At 32.6% G+C, this 18,923-nt stretch overlaps 1 protein-coding gene and 1 long non-coding RNA gene across 2 annotated transcripts; both read left to right on the forward strand.

Moving 5' to 3' along the window:
- The first annotated feature begins 8,767 nt into the window (after positions 1 to 8,767).
- Positions 8,768 to 11,400, forward strand: LOC138311953 (roundabout homolog 2-like). The gene is made up of 4 exons (XM_069253072.1): positions 8,768 to 8,780; positions 9,219 to 9,542; positions 10,522 to 10,557; positions 11,138 to 11,400. Exons 1-4 carry the CDS (start codon positions 8,768 to 8,770, stop codon positions 11,200 to 11,202), a joined length of 438 nt encoding a protein of 145 aa, XP_069109173.1. The 3' UTR covers positions 11,203 to 11,400.
- A 1,314-nt stretch (positions 11,401 to 12,714) lies between these two features.
- LOC138311952 (uncharacterized) lies at positions 12,715 to 17,935 on the forward strand. The gene is made up of 6 exons (XR_011206810.1): positions 12,715 to 12,748; positions 13,330 to 13,389; positions 14,896 to 14,931; positions 15,512 to 15,571; positions 17,258 to 17,293; positions 17,875 to 17,935. It is a non-coding gene; the product is annotated as an uncharacterized lncRNA (long non-coding RNA).
- The last annotated feature ends 988 nt before the right edge of the window (positions 17,936 to 18,923 follow it).

Here is an 18,923-nt window from a genome sequence, read left to right on the forward strand (position 1 = left end):
ACCCTGTCACAAATGATGTCACGTTGATTGTCTTTACGTTTAAAGCCTTGTCCAGGAATCTTAGAGCAGATTCATCCATGTTTCACCCAATTTAGAAAGGTCCTTAAATGTATCACATAATATCTGCCATTTCTTTCCCTCCCCTGAGGGTTTTATCCGACATATACATATCAGACACAAGCATTACAAGACCCTAACAGTACTGTACACATATGATATGGCTGATTTCCTAACAGGGGAAATAATCGCTATAAAAATGAACCATAAGTATCACACCATAATTGTTATATATAACCATCATGACTCATGTAGATCTATGTTATATATCTTAAAATAAATATTGAAATAAAAACACCATTTTTTATGAAACACAATCTTAATATTAAGGAGTATTTGTGTAAATTCAAGGATGTATACCAAAAACCCAGGACTTTTCAAGGACATCATTTGATTTTGCTGATTTTCAAGGAGTTTCAAGGAGACATAGCAAATTCAAGGAGTTTTCCAGGACCTGTGCGAACCTTGAAACCAGATCTATACGCCTCCGTTGTATTATGATGAGAGATGGAGGTAGATATCAAATCTTCCATTTTGCTCTGAAACTGATATTTCCATGTGAACATTGCCATAACTATAGGTACTAATTCTAAGAATGTAACAACCCTAAAAATAGATAAGCCATGCCAACATGGAGGCCACTGAAATACAAACCAATGTTTGCCAAACAAAGCACCAAAACCTAAATTCATGATCCCAGCACTGTCTGTAAAAAGCTCTAAATCTTTGCTAGACACCCAAATTTGGTCAAAATATTGAAAAGTACCATTAAAATACTTAAGAATGTCATCTTTCACTGATGCAATCAAGCGAATAAAATGATGTGATCTTGAAACTTCAGCTAACAACCCATACAACCTCCTAGAAAGGTGCTGGAATTGAGGACGAACATTATATTACCCTGTCTGAGTTTGGTGGGCCTGTTTTTTGGAGAAACCATGCGCTGAGCCTGATTGTTCATGTTACCTAGACCTCGAACACCCTGAACTTGATCTATAAAACAAGATATTTGTGATGAGCATCAATACATTGCATACATTTATGTAGGTATCCGCAATTTGACCTTTGACATACTCCTCTGAAATTAAATTCCAAGCAACCGCCCTTTATTGTACCAATATTTACTGTTTGTTTTGATGTGTCAGTTGACCTTGAGGTTGTGAGACAAGTTAACCACAATTCTCCATCAACAACGGCCCATCACCGATCAGGCTGTCATGCATGGCGAAGGCGAAATTGTTCGTCATATATTTTCCAGCCTAAAACTCTAAAAGATTTTGCGGCCAGTCTAATGATAGACACATGTTTATAAATTTTTATATATATTTTTGTTTGGCCTTTGGCCTTTGGCCTTAACACCAAGTTCCCATCAAGGAAGGACCATCTCAGATCAACAAATCCTGATAAGTTACTAAAAGGTTACCCAGGTCTACATACCTTGATCCCCAGATTTTTGTTTTTGTTCGAAATAGATGGTAGACATGGGCCCCTACAGTATCACTGACACTGGATAATGGGGAAGGGGTAGTACCTGAAGCTTCAGATGTCATAATTATTACGGAAGGTCCCTGTATAGGCTGGACAGCATCGGTGACCATGTCACTTGGGTTCGGGGTAGCCGTTTGCTCCTCCACGATGGGCTCAACGAGGGGCCGACTTAGACTCCTGGCCTGAGATCCCCGCCTCACTGCACGGGCGTAGGGGCTGTTTGACTTGCTTTTTACATTAGTCATCATTGCATTACGTGTAGGTTCTCAAAAAACACAAGTTAAATAAAATTGATGATGAACAATTGCCCCTGAAATTATTACGTTACATGACTTAACAATTTATTTTTGAACCTATGAATTAAATCAGAATATGAGATCAGCCCAAATAAATTATAACATGCTTTACCATTTAATCGCAAGACAATAAGGAACCTTCATTATAAACGAGAGATCCCCACGTCATAAACAGGAGTAATTAGCTTTACATTGCAAAACGGGGGAATGATTAGGAGAATTCCCGACCTCCAAATAAATCAAACCCATGGCATGTGTTCGGGTCTGATTCACAAATCCTTGTGAAAATACGTTACTCTGTTTCAATCATTAAACGTTTAGCTAATTAAATTTGCACTATGTATTTAATATATTATGACTAGTAATTCATGATTGTCGTAATGAAGAATTAAAATTCGCAAACAACGATAGCATCCATCGTATGAAAAACGTGGGCGCCATCACTCGTCACAGACTTAATGAAATTGATGCAAGTTTACAATAGACGAATTGCAGCACCCGTTGTACGCTACAATCGTGAAATATCGAAAGCACATACAAAATACCGTCAATACAACAATTCAGCACGATGACAACACGGGGAGATATACGATGATTGAATATTGATGCTGGCAGAATTCTGAATACGTCTTTTTTAATATTCACCGCGACGGAAATGGAAGTATCAAAGGGAAGCAATTCTGGTACTCTGTTAGATATTAACCACGAACAGTGGATATAAAGGAAGATAACTTGAGAAAATAACTAAACCATAACATACCCAGGCAAACACAGTGTTGTTTCTTAAATAAATCAAGTTAGTCTATGAATAACTTGTATTAATTAAAGATTGCTATATATTCAATATATTGTACAAACTATCCCTATTCTAGTTTCAGTTTTACCGACAATGAACCAGATGCAGGAAATGATATCAAAACACGTCCACGCAAACATCAACTTCAATTTCACAAATAATATCAAAAACGCTGCTAATGTTATAATAGGGGATGATGGACAAATTCAGCGCCAGAGTAAGTTAAAATTCCGTACTTTCACAATATACCTATATGAAATAAGCAACACTGCTTTTATATTTCGTAACACCTGAACTATGTGGCAGTCGCGTGGTTATTAACATAAGTATTTAACATTATTTATTTCTATATAATCCGTTTTAAATTACGTGGATTCCATTGTATACTCATAGTAATGTAATTTTGTTTGACGTCTATTAAATTGATATCTTTAGGAAGGACATGTTAAGTGAAACTCGTAATTTGTACTAAACTGTAATGTTAAAGTGAAAAAAACTGATTCGATATTGTAGTACTACTATTTGTTGGTCACCTATTTATACTGTCATTTTATTTGAACTTGACTAGATACAGAGGGCAATGATGAGACAAAATTGGACGCTGCCAGGAATGACGTTAAAAGATATCCTGGGGCTTGTGGTAAAGTATCAGGTTCAGATTATGATTACTCGATTTCAAGAAAAGCAGTGTGCATTCGAAACTGCAAATGAAAACTCTTATGTGACTAAGATTATGAATATTAGCGATCTATATGTTATCCGTCTAACGATATCTTACCTTTTAACGTTATAGTATAGTATAGTCGATAGTCGGCGTATTTGTCGATATTGTACTTAGATCGGTCTGCCGAAAGCTTGATACCGGCTAAAAAATCAAAGTTTGTACGGTAGGTGTAGGACCTAGCTTAGACAAACTAGAAAAAATAATGTTGTCAGATCTTTGGATTTGGCTAGGCTAATATAACATGAAGCTACCTGTATCTTTTGAGAAGCAATTTACATAGCTTATACAAATGGACTGATATATGCCGATACGGTCTTGTATTGAATAAAATAATACAAGTAATTAAAACTTTGTCTATTCATCTCCATTAAACTGTGAATATTTGACACTTACTATGCTTGTATGTGTTTTAAGGAAGATGCATGATTAAATCGAGATATTCTAATTCTACCGAGTAATCCTCTAGTATAAAACTACAGATATAGAAATGTTTCCATTTCTCCATCGCCCCACCCCTGTTTTTCGTTCAATTTGTACAAGCCAGTATATTTCATGGATATTACGTATGTAGTTGTCTACATGTATCATGTTTAGCTAATATGATCTTCAATAACCACTAACACGTTCGGGAAACAAGACTTAGTTTACTGTATGCCTGTACGATAAGACATAACTACTGTATTTAGATGATACATGTATTTCCTGTTATGAGAAAATGAAATCAAATAATATCTTACGAAAAAGCACATTTAAGCTTGTGTCAACAGCAATATTATGTCTGTGATATAGAAACAAAACATGTACATTTAGGCATAGACTAATTATTTTCCTATCTACAGTAATCAGCTGAACGTAGATCGAGGATTCAGATTAAGATTTTTTCTTAAGCATACAGTACAGGTAATCTTGATGATCCAAAATCTGGTTTAGTTTACTTCGGATAATAAGTATATATCTATATGTATTAGATATGCAGATATCGACACAAAAAAATATTCAAAAACATACAGTGGTGTATGATGACATCGACTTTACCGACATTTTTGTGATCAAGTTGAAGTTATCAACTTCGATCGTTGTCACGAAAACGCTTTTCATGGCTACAATTTTGGCGCCAAATTCAATTTTATGCTTGGATATCTGCCTCAAACGACTATTGAAACTAAGATATCTTGACGATGGAAATATAGATTTTGTTAAAATATTTTTCCGCTAAAACAATATAAAATCACTGATTATCTAATGTGTAATTGAAGTTGAATCTTCACACAGATTTTTCTATAAGCATTTTTCAGATATTATATCCAGGCAAAATAATTTCTTATTTGTGCCATTTCGTAGCGTTGTATAGCATCGAATCGGTGGCAAAGTGACATAAAATTAACATTTATAACAATATATATTATCAAACTATTACACTTTATAATAATGAATATCTAAGATGTACTTTAAAAATAGTACCGCTCGATTTCAGTATAATTATATAATTCTGAAATTACTCAAAAATTCTGCGATCAATTTTTCATATTCTTTCATCGTAACCTAAACAACTGTCTAATTACGTGGACAAAAAAAAAATAAAGAAAATTAAACAACACAATCTTTTTTTAAAATTAGGTATTAAAGTTGAAAATAAAATGCAATAAATGGCCCTTTTTAAGCCTCACATATCCGCATACGCGTAAACAATTCACAATTAATAGATATAGTGGAAACGACATTGAGGTCATTGATAGCCATATAAACTTACATATTAGTGATTAGAAATATTGTTGTTTGTAACATTACAGTCAATTACCAAGCTTTGAAAATATGTGTGTAACATTGTCTTTTGAGAAAAAACAGACAGTACAGTAGGGTTATTGAGAGTACAATATTTCCAAAACCGCTCAGTCAAATTTCAAATAAAAGCCGTGATAAACAGTTTATCAACCAATCTTTCAGTGACCAAATTTTAAAGAAAATAAACGAGGGGAAATGTAAAGGCCTAACAGTATCGAGCCACCTAAAGAGCAAAAATGATTCATATGAAATACCAGATGAATGTGTTTGTATGCTCAGGTGTAGTTTCTTGAAACACTCGTGTTTTACTAGTTTAACAAATGGTCAGTAACATGCTTGTTTATGCTTTTAGGAATTGATACTGCCTGTCAATTTGACTTACGGGAATGTAGGGTACAATTTATTATTGAGAAAGGTGCACCAAGTCTGGAACTGAAAAATCGCATCAAGAAACAAGTCAGCGAAGCATTAAAGATAAACGAAAGGATCGTCAAATTCGAGTTAATCATTGGTAAGTTATCATGTATTATACACGTAGTACTTGATGAACTTTAAGCTGACATTGCAAGTTAAACATTATTAAGATATCAATAATTTCAATGCATGCCTTTAAATTTAAAAAAAATATAATGATTTTTTTAAGAAAAAAATGTTTCTGAGACATCCCCTAGTTATAACAGTGTCGTATCCAAGGAAGTGGCAGCCATTTTTCTTTTGCTCTGCTTAATAACCTTCACTGGCCAACCCCCTATATAAAGCACGTGAATTGACAAACGTGCGTCATTCTAAACATATCTTGTCTCAGATGCACATGCAATATTGCAAATAACAATGTCAAAAAGAAAATAGACACTGCACTCACCTGACAAAGTTTCATTGAATTACACGATTGTGTTTTCAGCTTGATCCCAAAATGTGTCAAATACGAGCCAATAAAAACTTCAATATACACTAGGTTTTACACGTATATCGACAGGTGTGTGTTCTTGATAGTTGTCGCTAGTTCGGGACAGGTACATGGTCAGTTGAGTGCATCGTGTACGATGATAAACGTGGATATATGTGGACGGATTATTGTTTGGATTTATATTCACTTGTGTTGAAATTTTATTTTGACAAGCATCTAAATGACAGCTTAGAGGAGTTGACATGTTTCCTTGCTTAAAGAAGCCCAATACAGTTTTACAGCTAGCTTAGCTTTGTTTACATATTTGTAGGTGATACACAGTCGGTGATTCGTCGGAATGTAAAACAGATATGGCTGTCCTCGACAGGGGAATGTCTAATAAACCATTCTTGCAATACAAGTATACGTATTTAAAACAAAAAATATTTGTTTTTCTTGCATTATCAGCTTTAATATTTTTTTTAAACAGCTAACATAATAAATTCACGGAGATATATTTTATAGATAATCAACACAAAAGAATAAAGATATAACGATGGGGTTGAAATAAAAATCTGTGTATGATGAGCCTATTTTGCGCAATGTCACATCGGTGTTATCATGTCTGACAGCCGTGTTATTCATTTTGTTACATTTTGGCTATACTTAAAATTTAGTCATCATACTAAATCGTACCAACCCGGAATACCTATTTCTACTTTCAATTGTATTGATTATTAAATATATCTGGATACTTATTAACTGAACATTACACTTTATATAAAGTGGCACAGGCTGTCAATGTATGTACCTGCAAAAGATACACGATATGTGCAGTTCATTTGGACTGGAACGGACCGGTTTTTGTTTTATATATATCTAACATGGATGATACATTTTACTATGTATATAAACAACGCACCTGTATTATGTATTCCAAATATACAAAGCAATACGTTTTAGATGATCAGAAACATAATTTATAGGGCAAATTTACGCATTGCTTCAATATTTTGTGCACATATTTTTTACATGATGGCTGTTCTTGTATTGTATTGATGTGCAATACTATTAGTGAAATATGCCTCGTCTTAGTCTCGTATCTAAGAACTTAGCTATACAATGAAAACCATATAGCAATATTTTGCTTTTCCGTTCTTTAACAAATTATATGCATAATAATGACCCCAGAAGTATTATCTCTCTCATCCATTCCATTACATTTTAATTAGGGAAATATTAATGAACATATACTCATTTTTATTTTTCAGGTTGTATCATTGTATCATTTGAAATAACTGGTGCTTCTTCGCCATCGGAATTGACTGCAATAGCATTGGCTGACCGATTCCGTTCCGGTATAAACGACGGGTCAATTTCTTTCACCGACGAAAAGGAAAATACTCTATCGATTCGAAAAGATTATACATGTGTTGAAGTAAAAACACCATTGGGCGGTAAGTAGATAATGTCATTTATGTTTTTGCGTCGTGTTATTAGACTATACGGCCATTGTATGAATGCGTTAGGCATTATATAGGTGAACTCTTTATCCATCGATTGTGTATGACCTTCTGGAACTTTTACCGATCGCACTAAATAACTCAGAACCGATCAGATATGTCATGTCACAAAATTTCAACGTCATTAATAGTAACCAAATAATTGACGTACAACTTTATATTGCGACCACTGCCTGCAGAATTAACAGCTTGGAAACCGGACTTATGGTATTGTAATATTCATTTTATTCTTTCCCATTTAAACATACAATATAGACTCAATGTTAATGTTATATATTAGCTCTAGCCGTATTCGATCGTTTTTGTATTTTTGTGGATACAACGCACATAGGTCGGGACGTAATGGCATGACATACCGTGAGCATGCTCTCATACACTGAAATCACGAATTCCATAAATCTACAGGGTTGTTTTCGCGTCAAAATAATTTCAAGATTATTTATATACGGTTGTTTTAAAAGATATCTAACCTAATTTCATGTACTGTGCATATATTTGACGATCGCCGATATTTATATAAGTCGTTTTAGAAAGTTAGTTATAATAAATGCGGTGTATGAAAAAGTTAGCGTCTACATCTCGATGTGTTGTAAAAACATTTTAAGCAAAAAAATGGTAAAATTCCAAAGTTTTAAGAGAAAACACCTCAATGGGATTGAAACCAAAGAAAGTCATTTGACTATAATAATTACCCTTTAACAAACAAAATCATGTCTTGAAGGGGGGGATGCATAAATAATGAAATAATAAAGAATGAATAACTCCGTCAAATGTCAATAAGGAATTATCTCTGTTACCCTTGCGACAAAAGTGTCTTTTCCGGATATTGTCATATTGTCACAGCATTTGCAGTATGAACCTATGCCACTCTCGTAGTATCGATGTTCACATCTATCCAGGTGCGTTAGTTCCAAAGTCTTCTGAGGTATCTAAACTCCATAGCAAATATAGACCCATGTAGGAGTCTATACATCAGGAATCTACATATGCCACTTCTGACGCTCCCGCCGTCCACAAATCAAGTCAACAAATTAAGTTACTTCCTTTCGGACCGGTCAGGACAATGTCTTTCAATGTGTTCCTCTCCATAAGCCTGATCCAACACTGACCCTGTACATAGATATTAGTTCCGTGGATTCGGAAAGGGTCAGCATTGAGCTATTGGTATGAGTCGTACTGCTTGTTCTGTTATCCTTGCGCGGTGTTGTTGACAGAATGGTGGGTGGGGGTATGTCATATATTTTCATTTTTTTTTTCATCTTTATTACCTATTTAACTCAAACAATATACATGTATAACTAGTTTTCAAACCATGCGATAGCTGTTTGAATTGTTTTCCACATATTGTTTGTATTTTTCAGGGTCAGGACTACGTTTTTCCCTTGAAATTATTTTGAATTACGGTTACAGATACAGATGTTGCACATTGATATTTTGTTTTTACTTTTTAACCGTCCATATTGAAGCATTACCCACGGACAAAAAACAGTTTCGATGCTGTTGTAATCATTCCAGGTCTTTCTAAAGTTCTCTCGCAAATTTTAATGATAATTTATACTTTTATTCTTAGAGACACATATCAATTGGAATGGGATAGCTCCGTTCTTTTATTCATGTTATTGTTTTAATAACCTTCGATTGAAAGACTTGTTTACTCTTTTTGTAGATGCTATCGAGCCTGGTGTTCCTATAGTGAGCATTGCCCAGAGCGGATATGTGGTGCTTGCTGGTCAAATTGCCGTCTTGAGGTGCACGATATTATCGCCGGAACCAGTTACTTCGGTGAAATGGTATCGAATCAACAAGGAGGACGGACAAGAAAGTGCCATAGAAGTAGACAACAATAAGTACTTTGGAGGGTCGACTGAGTCGCCATCTCTAGTGATAAACAACACAGATCGTCATGATGAAGGACTCTATATGTGTCGAGCTGTAAACGGAAAAGGAGAAGGTGAAAGCCCGCCAGCTTTTCTACGTATATATGTAGACGGTATGTATTATTAATAATGATTTTCAAATGGGTTAAGCAACTTGATTTTTATTTATATTTTAACATAATAATATGACATTGTGGCAATAGTAAATTTTTGTTTCAAAACCCTATTCTTCCATACCTGTTAAGTAGATTACAACCAATATTTTGAAAACTCGCTATGTACAAGCAACCTATGTGTTACATTATCGAGTCCGGTCCAACCAAAAGGCGTAGACGGGCGAGGCCTAAATTAGGTAATATTGCTGAAATTCATTTTGTTTTCATAAATTGGTAGATCTGACAACCATGAAGGGGTTCTAAAAGTTATTAAATTCTCACTCAAGCATTGTGACCAAACATCAAATATTATTTATAGCTACTCCATATTTGTTACATTTACATGTCCGTTGTCTATACCATTGTTCTCACTAATAATGTTATCATAAATATATCGACATTTGGATAGCTCTAGATTTTAATTCGAAATATGATAATATATTGCCTTTATATTTATTGTTTTAGTTTTATTATCATATTTTGTAAAAGATGCACACCTTACTACGTTAGAAATCACGTTTCTGTATTTAGTTCAATGTAAATATTATCAGTAAGTCAGCAGTTCTACAGTTAATGTCTCTGGAAAACAGATTTAATGGCAAATCTGTTCCACACAGTCTACAGTTTGCGACTGGGTAAGACATTCCTGAAGCTATTGGAACTATATTACTCTTTTGAAAAGACAAGATTGTTGCTCTTGATACTTGACTACAAGACTTGGTTTTATCAAAAAGTTTAAGGTAGTTTTTGTTTAGTATGATATTAGCTAATACCGACTCCAGCCCCTCTCGGTAAAGGACCTGACACAGAGCATCTATTGGATTTTTTCCACGAACAAATTTGACGTAATAATGTTGCCTTCCACAATCTATACAATAGGGACGGGTATTTGATGCTTATGGAAATAGTTTTATTCCATTTGTGATTTTCTTTTCAGACGAAGTTCCGAAGATAGAAGGGAGGCCAATATCAGGTTAGTGGTTAAGTAATATTTTTTAAACATTCAATTTGGAATGTTATGTTAATGTCATGATATTTGTTATACTCTAGTGATCGTTCCATCGGTGTTTATATATTTTATCACATAACTGGCCCGTCTAGCCATGCCATACGGCCATGTCATAAATATCGTAAGGCACATGTGTAATAACACTATTATGACGTCACATAAAGGCTCGTAGCATATCAAATTATTGAAATCATTGATAGATTCCATATCACATAGACACTCATGTAAGATTCTCTATTTAAAATATATCTGATATAAAGAATAAAATTTGGATTAGATATTATGTATCTTTATTTTACAAATATATCCTATAAAAACATCAGCTATTTTATTTCATTAATATGACATTTTTAATGACATCTTAGAGGATACGCTTTTTATCATAACATATTTGTAAACAAAATAACTAAAAAAGTCGTTGAAGGTACGCAAAAGTACTATTACAGCAACGGTACGTTTTATAAGGCGTTGATTATATATATCTATTTTATGGATTTTAGTACCATAATTTAAAAATGATTGACTTCTTTATGTTTTCGTATAGGTCATTCAAACGATGAAACCCCGGGGATAGAAGAGGGAGGACAATTTGTTCCATGTTCAGGTTAGTAGTTTAAGCAAGAGTTGTTGTCATTTATCAATATTAATCGGATCGTGGTTACATACGTTATAAATGTCGGTACATACACTAAGTACAAATGAATTTAATTTTCTGATTTAAAGACGTTAAACATGTTTTTGTTGAGTTTCCACTAGAAAAAATATAGATGTAACAAAGGAAGACTTATATTAACCAAGACACTTAACTTAAGACTAATTCACAATTAAATGATATATCGTATATAAGCTTTCAGTAAAAAAAAAAACAGTCGTCGGAAATAATTCATATTAAAATGTAAAAAAAATATTATACAAAAAATATCAATATAAAAATACAGATACTCATTCTTGGGTTTTGTCGGGAAATCTATACCACCGAAAATAATAAACTATTCCATATGTGATGTCTTGTAGAACACCCACATGACAATATTCTAAAGATTGAAGAAGATATTACCTCAAGTGCATGTTTGTTGTAATAGATAAAATTAATGTCATTCAGTTGTCGTAGCTCCAAAGGCTTACATACTTTAATATATTACATTGGCTTTTAAAATGATATTTCATGTAATTTTCATTCTAACAGACTATCCTAAAACATTTACTGTGTGGATATGGATGTATATATATGATGCTTCAGATCCATAAAAGGGAAATATTCCATTCAGATAGAAATATCATGAATTTTAAAAGCGGGCAATTTCATGTTTAAAATGTTCGGGTAATATCGGAAATCCGAGTTGCATCACATGATCGACATCGGTGATATCAGTACAGATCAGAATGGATCGGACCAGCTCTGATATTTCCGAGTTATTGTAAACATGTGCCCAAGTAAAAGTAATATATATACTGTGATACACGAGATACTAACGCCATGTATTTGACTTTGATAAAACTTTAATGCTATGACGTCACACGATAGATACAGTCGTGTATTTGGCAGCTCCATAGACACGGTGGAGTTTTTTTTGCCATATTTGCCGTTTTATGCAGTAAATGTGCATATTAATGTAAATATTAAATTAATGTAATATTTATTGTTTTGGTTTTATTATTATTATTTGTAAAAGATGCACAACTCACTACGTTAGAATTCACGTTTCCGTATACAGTTCAATGTAAATATTATCAGTACGTCAGCAGTTCTACAGTTAAAGTCTCCGGAAAACAGATTTAATGGCAAATCCCTTCCACACAGTCTACAGTCTGCAACTGGGCAAGACATTCCTGAAGCTATTGGAACTATATTACTCTGTTGAAAAGACAATTTGTTGCTCTTGATACTTGACTACAAGACTTGGTTTTATCAAACAGTTTAAGGTAATTTTTGTTTAGTATGATATTAGCTAATACCGACTCTAGCCCCTCTCGGTAAAGGACCTGACACAGATCTTCTATAGGATTTTTTCCACGAACAAATTTGACGTAATAATGTTGCCTTCCATAATCTATACAATAGGGACGGGTATTTGATGCTTATGGAATAGTTTTATTCCATTTGTGATTTTCTTTTCAGACGAAGTTCCGAAGCAAGAAGGGAGGTCAATATCAGGTTAGTGGATAAGCAATAGTTTGTTTTAACATTCAATTTGGAATGTTATGTTTATGTCATTATATTTGTTACACTCTAGTGAATCTTCCATCGATGTTTATATATTTTATCATATAACTGGCCCTTCTAGCCATATCATACGGCCATGTCATAAATATCGTAAGGCACATGTGTAATGACACTATTATGACGTCACACAAAGGTTCGTAGCATATCAAATTATTGAAATCCTTAATAAATTCCATATCACATAGCCACTCAGGTAACATTCTATATCTAAGATATATCTGATATAAAATATAAAATTCGGATCAGATATTATGTATCTTTATTTTACAAAATATATCTTATAAAAACATCAGCCATCTTATTCCATAAATAAGACATTTTAATGACATTTTAGAGGATACGCTTTTTATCATAATATATTTGTAAACAAAATAATTTAAAAAGTCGTTGAAGGTACGCAAAAGTACTATTACACCAACGATACGTTTTATAAGGCGTTGATATATATATCTATTTCATGGATTTTAGTACCATAATTTAAAAATAAGTGACTTCTTTATGTTTTCGTATAGGTCATTCAAACGATGAAACCCCGGGGATAGAAGAGGGAGGACAATTTGTTCCATGTTCAGGTTAGTAGTTTAAGCAAAAGTTGTCGTCATTTATCATTACAAATCGGATCGTGGGTACATACGTTATCAATGTCGGTACAAACACTAAGTACAAATAAATTTAATTTTCTGGTTTAAAGACGTTAAACATGTTTTTGTTGAGTTTTCACTAGAAATAATTATAGATGTAACAAAGGAAGACTTATATTAATCAAGATATTTCACTTAAGACTAATTCACAATTAAATGATATATCGTATATAAGCTTTCAGTAAAAAAAAAACAGTCGTCGGAAATAATTCATATTAAAATGTAAAAAAATATTATACAAAAAATATCAATATAAAAATACAGATGTTCATTCTTAGGTTTTGTCAGGAAATCTATACCACCGAAAATAATAAACTATTCCATATGTGATGTCTTGTAGAACACCCACATGACAATATTCTAAAGATTGAAGAAGATATTACCTCAAGTGCATGTTTGTTGTAATAGATAAAATTAATGTCATTCAGTTGTCGTAGCTCCAAAGGCTTACATACTTTAATATATTACATTGGCTTGTAAAGTTATATTTCATGTAATTTTCACTCCAACAGACTATCCTAAAACATTTACTATGTGAATATGGATGTATACATATGATGCTTCAGATCCATAAAAGGGAAAATATTCCATTCAGATAGAAATATCATGAATTTTAAAAGCGGGCAATTTCATGTTTAAAATGTTCGGGTAATATCGGAAATCCGAGTTGCATCACATGATCGACATCGGTGATATCAGTACAGATCAGAATGGATCGGACCAGCTCTGATATTTCCGAGTTATTGTAAACATGTGCCCAAGTAAAAGTAATATATATACTGTGATACACGATATACTAACGCCATGATTATTTTAATACAACTTTAATATTGTGACGTCACGCCATAGATACAGTCTTGTATTTGGCAGCTCCATAGCCACGGTGCAGTATTTTTGCCATATTTGCCGTTTTATGCAGTAAATGTGCATATTAATGTAAATAATAAATAATGTAAAATTTATTGTTTTGGTTTTATTATTATTATTTGTAAAATATGCACACCTTAGTACGTTATAATTCACGTTTCCGTATACAGTTCAATATAATATTATCAGTAAGTCAGCAATTCTACAGTTAAAGTCTCTGGAAAACAGATTTAATGGCAAATCTGTTCCACACAGTCTTCAGTTTGCGACTGGGTAAGACATTCCTGAAGCTATTGGAACTATGTTACTCTTTTGAAAAAAAATATTGCTCTTAATACTTGACTACAAGACTTGGTTTTATCAAACAGTTTAAGGTAATTTTTGTTTAGTTTGATATTAGCTAATACCGACTCTAGCCCCTCTCGGTAAAGGACCTGACACAGAGCTTCTATAGGATTTTTTCCACGAACAAATTTGACGTAATAATGTTGCCTTCCACAATCTATACAATAGGGACGGGTATTTGATGCTTATGGAATAGTTTTATTCCATTTGTGATTTTCTTTTCAGACGAAGTTCCGAAGATAGAAGGGAGGCCAATATCAGGTTAGTGGTTAAGTAATATGTTTTAAACATTCAATTTGGAATGTTATGTTTATGTCATGATATTTGTTATACTCTAGTGATCGTTCCATCGATGTTTATATATTTTATCACATAACTGGCCCGTCTAGCCATGTCATACGGCTATGTCATAAATATCGTAAGGCACATGTGTAATGACACTATTATGACGTCACATAAAGGCTCGTAGCATATCAAATTATTGTAATCCTTAATAAATTCCATATCACATAGACACTCAGGTAACATTCTATATCTAAGATATATCTGATATAAAATATAAAATTCGGATCAGATATTATGTATCTTTATTTTACAAAATATATCTTATAAAAACATCAGCCATCTTATTCCATAAATAAGGCATTTTAATGACATTTTAGAGGATACGCTTTTTATCATAATATATTTGTAAACAAAATAATTAAAAAAATCGTTGAAGGTACGCAAAAGTACTATTACAGCAACGGTACGTTTTATAAGGCGTTGATTATATATATCTATTTTATGGATTTTAGTACCATAATTTAAAAATGATTGACTTCTTTATGTTTTCGTATAGGTCATTCAAACGATGAAACCCCGGGGATAGAAGAGGGAGGACAATTTGTTCCATGTTCAGGTTAGTAGTTTAAGCAAGAGTTGTTGTCATTTATCAATATTAATCGGATCGTGGTTACATACGTTATAAATGTCGGTACATACACTAAGTACAAATGAATTTAATTTTCTGATTTAAAGACGTTAAACATGTTTTTGTTGAGTTTCCACTAGAAAAAATATAGATGTAACAAAGGAAGACTTATATTAATCAAAATACTTAACTTAAGTCTTATTCGCATTTAAATAATATATCGTACATAAGCTTTCAGTAAAAAAAAACAGTCGTCGAAAATAATTGATATTAAAATGTAAAAAAAAAATATTATACAAAAAATGTCAATATAATATAAAAATACAGATGCTCATTCTTAGGTTTTGTTAGAAAATCTATACCACCGAAAGTAATAAACTATTCCATATGTGATGTCTTGTAGAACACAAACAGGACAATATTCGGAAGATTGAAGAGGATATTACCTCAAGTACATGTTTGTTTTATTAGATAAAATATCAATATAAAAATACAGATACTCATTCTTGGGTTTTGTCGGGAAATCTATACCACCGAAAATAATAAACTATTCCATATGTGATGTCTTGTAGAACACCCACATGACAATATTCTAAAGATTGAAGAAGATATTACCTCAAGTGCATGTTTGTTGTAATAGATAAAATTAATGTCATTCAGTTGTCGTAGCTCCAAAGGCTTACATACTTTAATATATTACATTGGCTTGTAAAGTTATATTTCATGTAATTTTCACTCCAACAGACTATCCTAAAACATTTACTATGTGAATATGGATGTATACATATGATGCTTCAGATCCATAAAAGGGAAAATATTCCATTCAGATAGAAATATCATGAATTTTAAAAGCGGGCAATTTCATGTTTAAAATGTTCGGGTAATATCGGAAATCCGAGTTGCATCACATGATCGACATCGGTGATATCAGTACAGATCAGAATGGATCGGACCACCTCTGATATTTCCGAGTTATTGTAAACATGTGCCCTATTAAAAGTAATATATATATACTGTGATACATGAGATACTAACGCCATGAATTTGACTTTTATAAAACTTTAATGTTATGACGTCACACAATAGATACAGTCGTGTATTTGGCAGCTCCATAGCCACGGTGCAGTTTATTTGCCATATTTGCCGTTTTATGCAGTAAATGTGCATATTAATGTAAATAATAAATAATGTAAAATTTATTGTTTTGGTTTTATTATTATCATTTGTAAAATATGCACACCTTAGTACGTTATAATTCACGTTTCCGTATACAGTTCAATATAATATTATCAGTAAGTCAGCAATTCTACAGTTAAAGTCTCTGGAAAACAGATTTAATGGCAAATCTGTTCCACACAGTCTACAGTTTGCGACTGGGTAAGACATTCCTGAAGCTATTGGAACTATGTTACTCTTTTGAAAAAAAATATTGCTCTTAATACTTGACTACAAGACTTGGTTTTATCAAACAGTTTAAGGTAATTTTTGTTTAGTTTGATATTAGCTAATACCGACTCTAGCCCCTCTCGGTAAAGGACCTGACACAGAGCTTCTATAGGATTTTTTCCACGAACAAATTTGACGTAATAATGTTGCCTTCCACAATCTATACAATAGGGACGGGTATTTGATGCTTATGGAATAGTTTTATTCCATTTGTGATTTTCTTTTCAGACGAAGTTCCGAAGATAGAAGGGAGGCCAATATCAGGTTAGTGGTTAAGTAATATGTTTTAAACATTCAATTTGGAATGTTATGTTTATGTCATGATATTTGTTATACTCTAGTGATCGTTCCATCGATGTTTATATATATTTTATCACATAACTGGCCCGTCTAGCCATGTCATACGGCTATGTCATAAATATCGTAAGGCACATGTGTAATGACACTATTATGATGTCACATAAAGGCTCGTAGCATATCAAATTATTGTAATCCTTAATAAATTCCATATCACATAGACACTCAGGTAACATTCTATATCTAAGATATATCTGATATAAAGTATAAAATTCGGATCAGATATTATGTATCTTTATTTTACAAAATATATCTTATAAAAACATCAGCCATCTTATTCCATAAATAAGGCATTTTAATGACATTTTAGAGGATACGCTTTTTATCATAATATATTTGTAAACAAAATAATTAAAAAAATCGTTGAAGGTACACAAAAGTACTATTACACCAACGATACGTTTTATAAGGCGTTGATATATATATCTATTTCATGGATTTTTGTACCATAATTTGAAAATAATTGACTTCTTTATGTTTTCGTATAGGTCATTCAAACGATGAAACCCCGGGGATAGAAGAGGGAGGACAATTTGTTCCATGTTCAGGTTAGTAGTTTAAGCAAGAGTTGTTGTCATTGATCAATATAAATCGGATCGTGGGTACATACGTTATCAATGTCGGTACAAACAATAAGTACAAACAAATTTAATTTTCTGGTTTAAAGACGTTAAACATGTTTTTTGTTGAGTTTTCACTAGAAATAATTATAGATGTAACAAAGGAAGACTTATATTAATCAAAATACTTAACTTAAGTCTTATTCACATTTAAATAATATATCGTACATAAGCTTTCAGTAAAAAAAACAGTCGTCGAAAATAATTGATATTAAAATGTAAAAAAAAATATTATACAAAAAATGTCAATATAATATAAAAATACAGATGCTCATTCTTAGGTTTTGTTAGAAAATCTATACCACCGAAAGTAATAAACTATTCCATATGTGATGTCTTGTAGAACACAAACAGGACAATATTCGGAAGATTGAAGAGGATATTACCTCAAGTGCATGTTTGTTTTATTAGATAAAATTAAATGTCATTCAGGGTTCAAAGGCTTTTATACTTTAATACATTACATTGACTTTTAAAGTGATATTTCATGTAATTTTCATTCCAACAGACTATCCTAAAACATTTACTATGTGAATATGGATGTATATATATGATGCTTCAGATCCATAAAAGGGAAATATTCCATTCAGATAGAAATATCATGCATTTTAATAGCGGTCAATTTCATGTTTAAAACGTAAATATCGGAAATCCGAGTTGCATCACTTGATCGACATCGACGATACCCGTACAGATCAGAATAGATCGGACCAGGTCTGAGAGTTCCGAGTTATTGTAAAGATGTGCCCGAGTAAACATAATATATATACTGTGATACGAGATACTAACGCCATGATTTTGACTTTAATAAAACTTTAATATTGTGACGTCACGCGATAGATACCGTCGTGTATTTGGAAGCTATATAGCCACGGTGTAGTATTTTTGCCATATTTGCCGTTTTATGCAGTAAATGT

The sequence above is a fragment of the Argopecten irradians genome, unplaced genomic scaffold (genome assembly GCF_041381155.1).
Source record: "Argopecten irradians isolate NY unplaced genomic scaffold, Ai_NY scaffold_0159, whole genome shotgun sequence".
Classification (NCBI taxonomy): domain Eukaryota; kingdom Metazoa; phylum Mollusca; class Bivalvia; order Pectinida; family Pectinidae; genus Argopecten; species Argopecten irradians.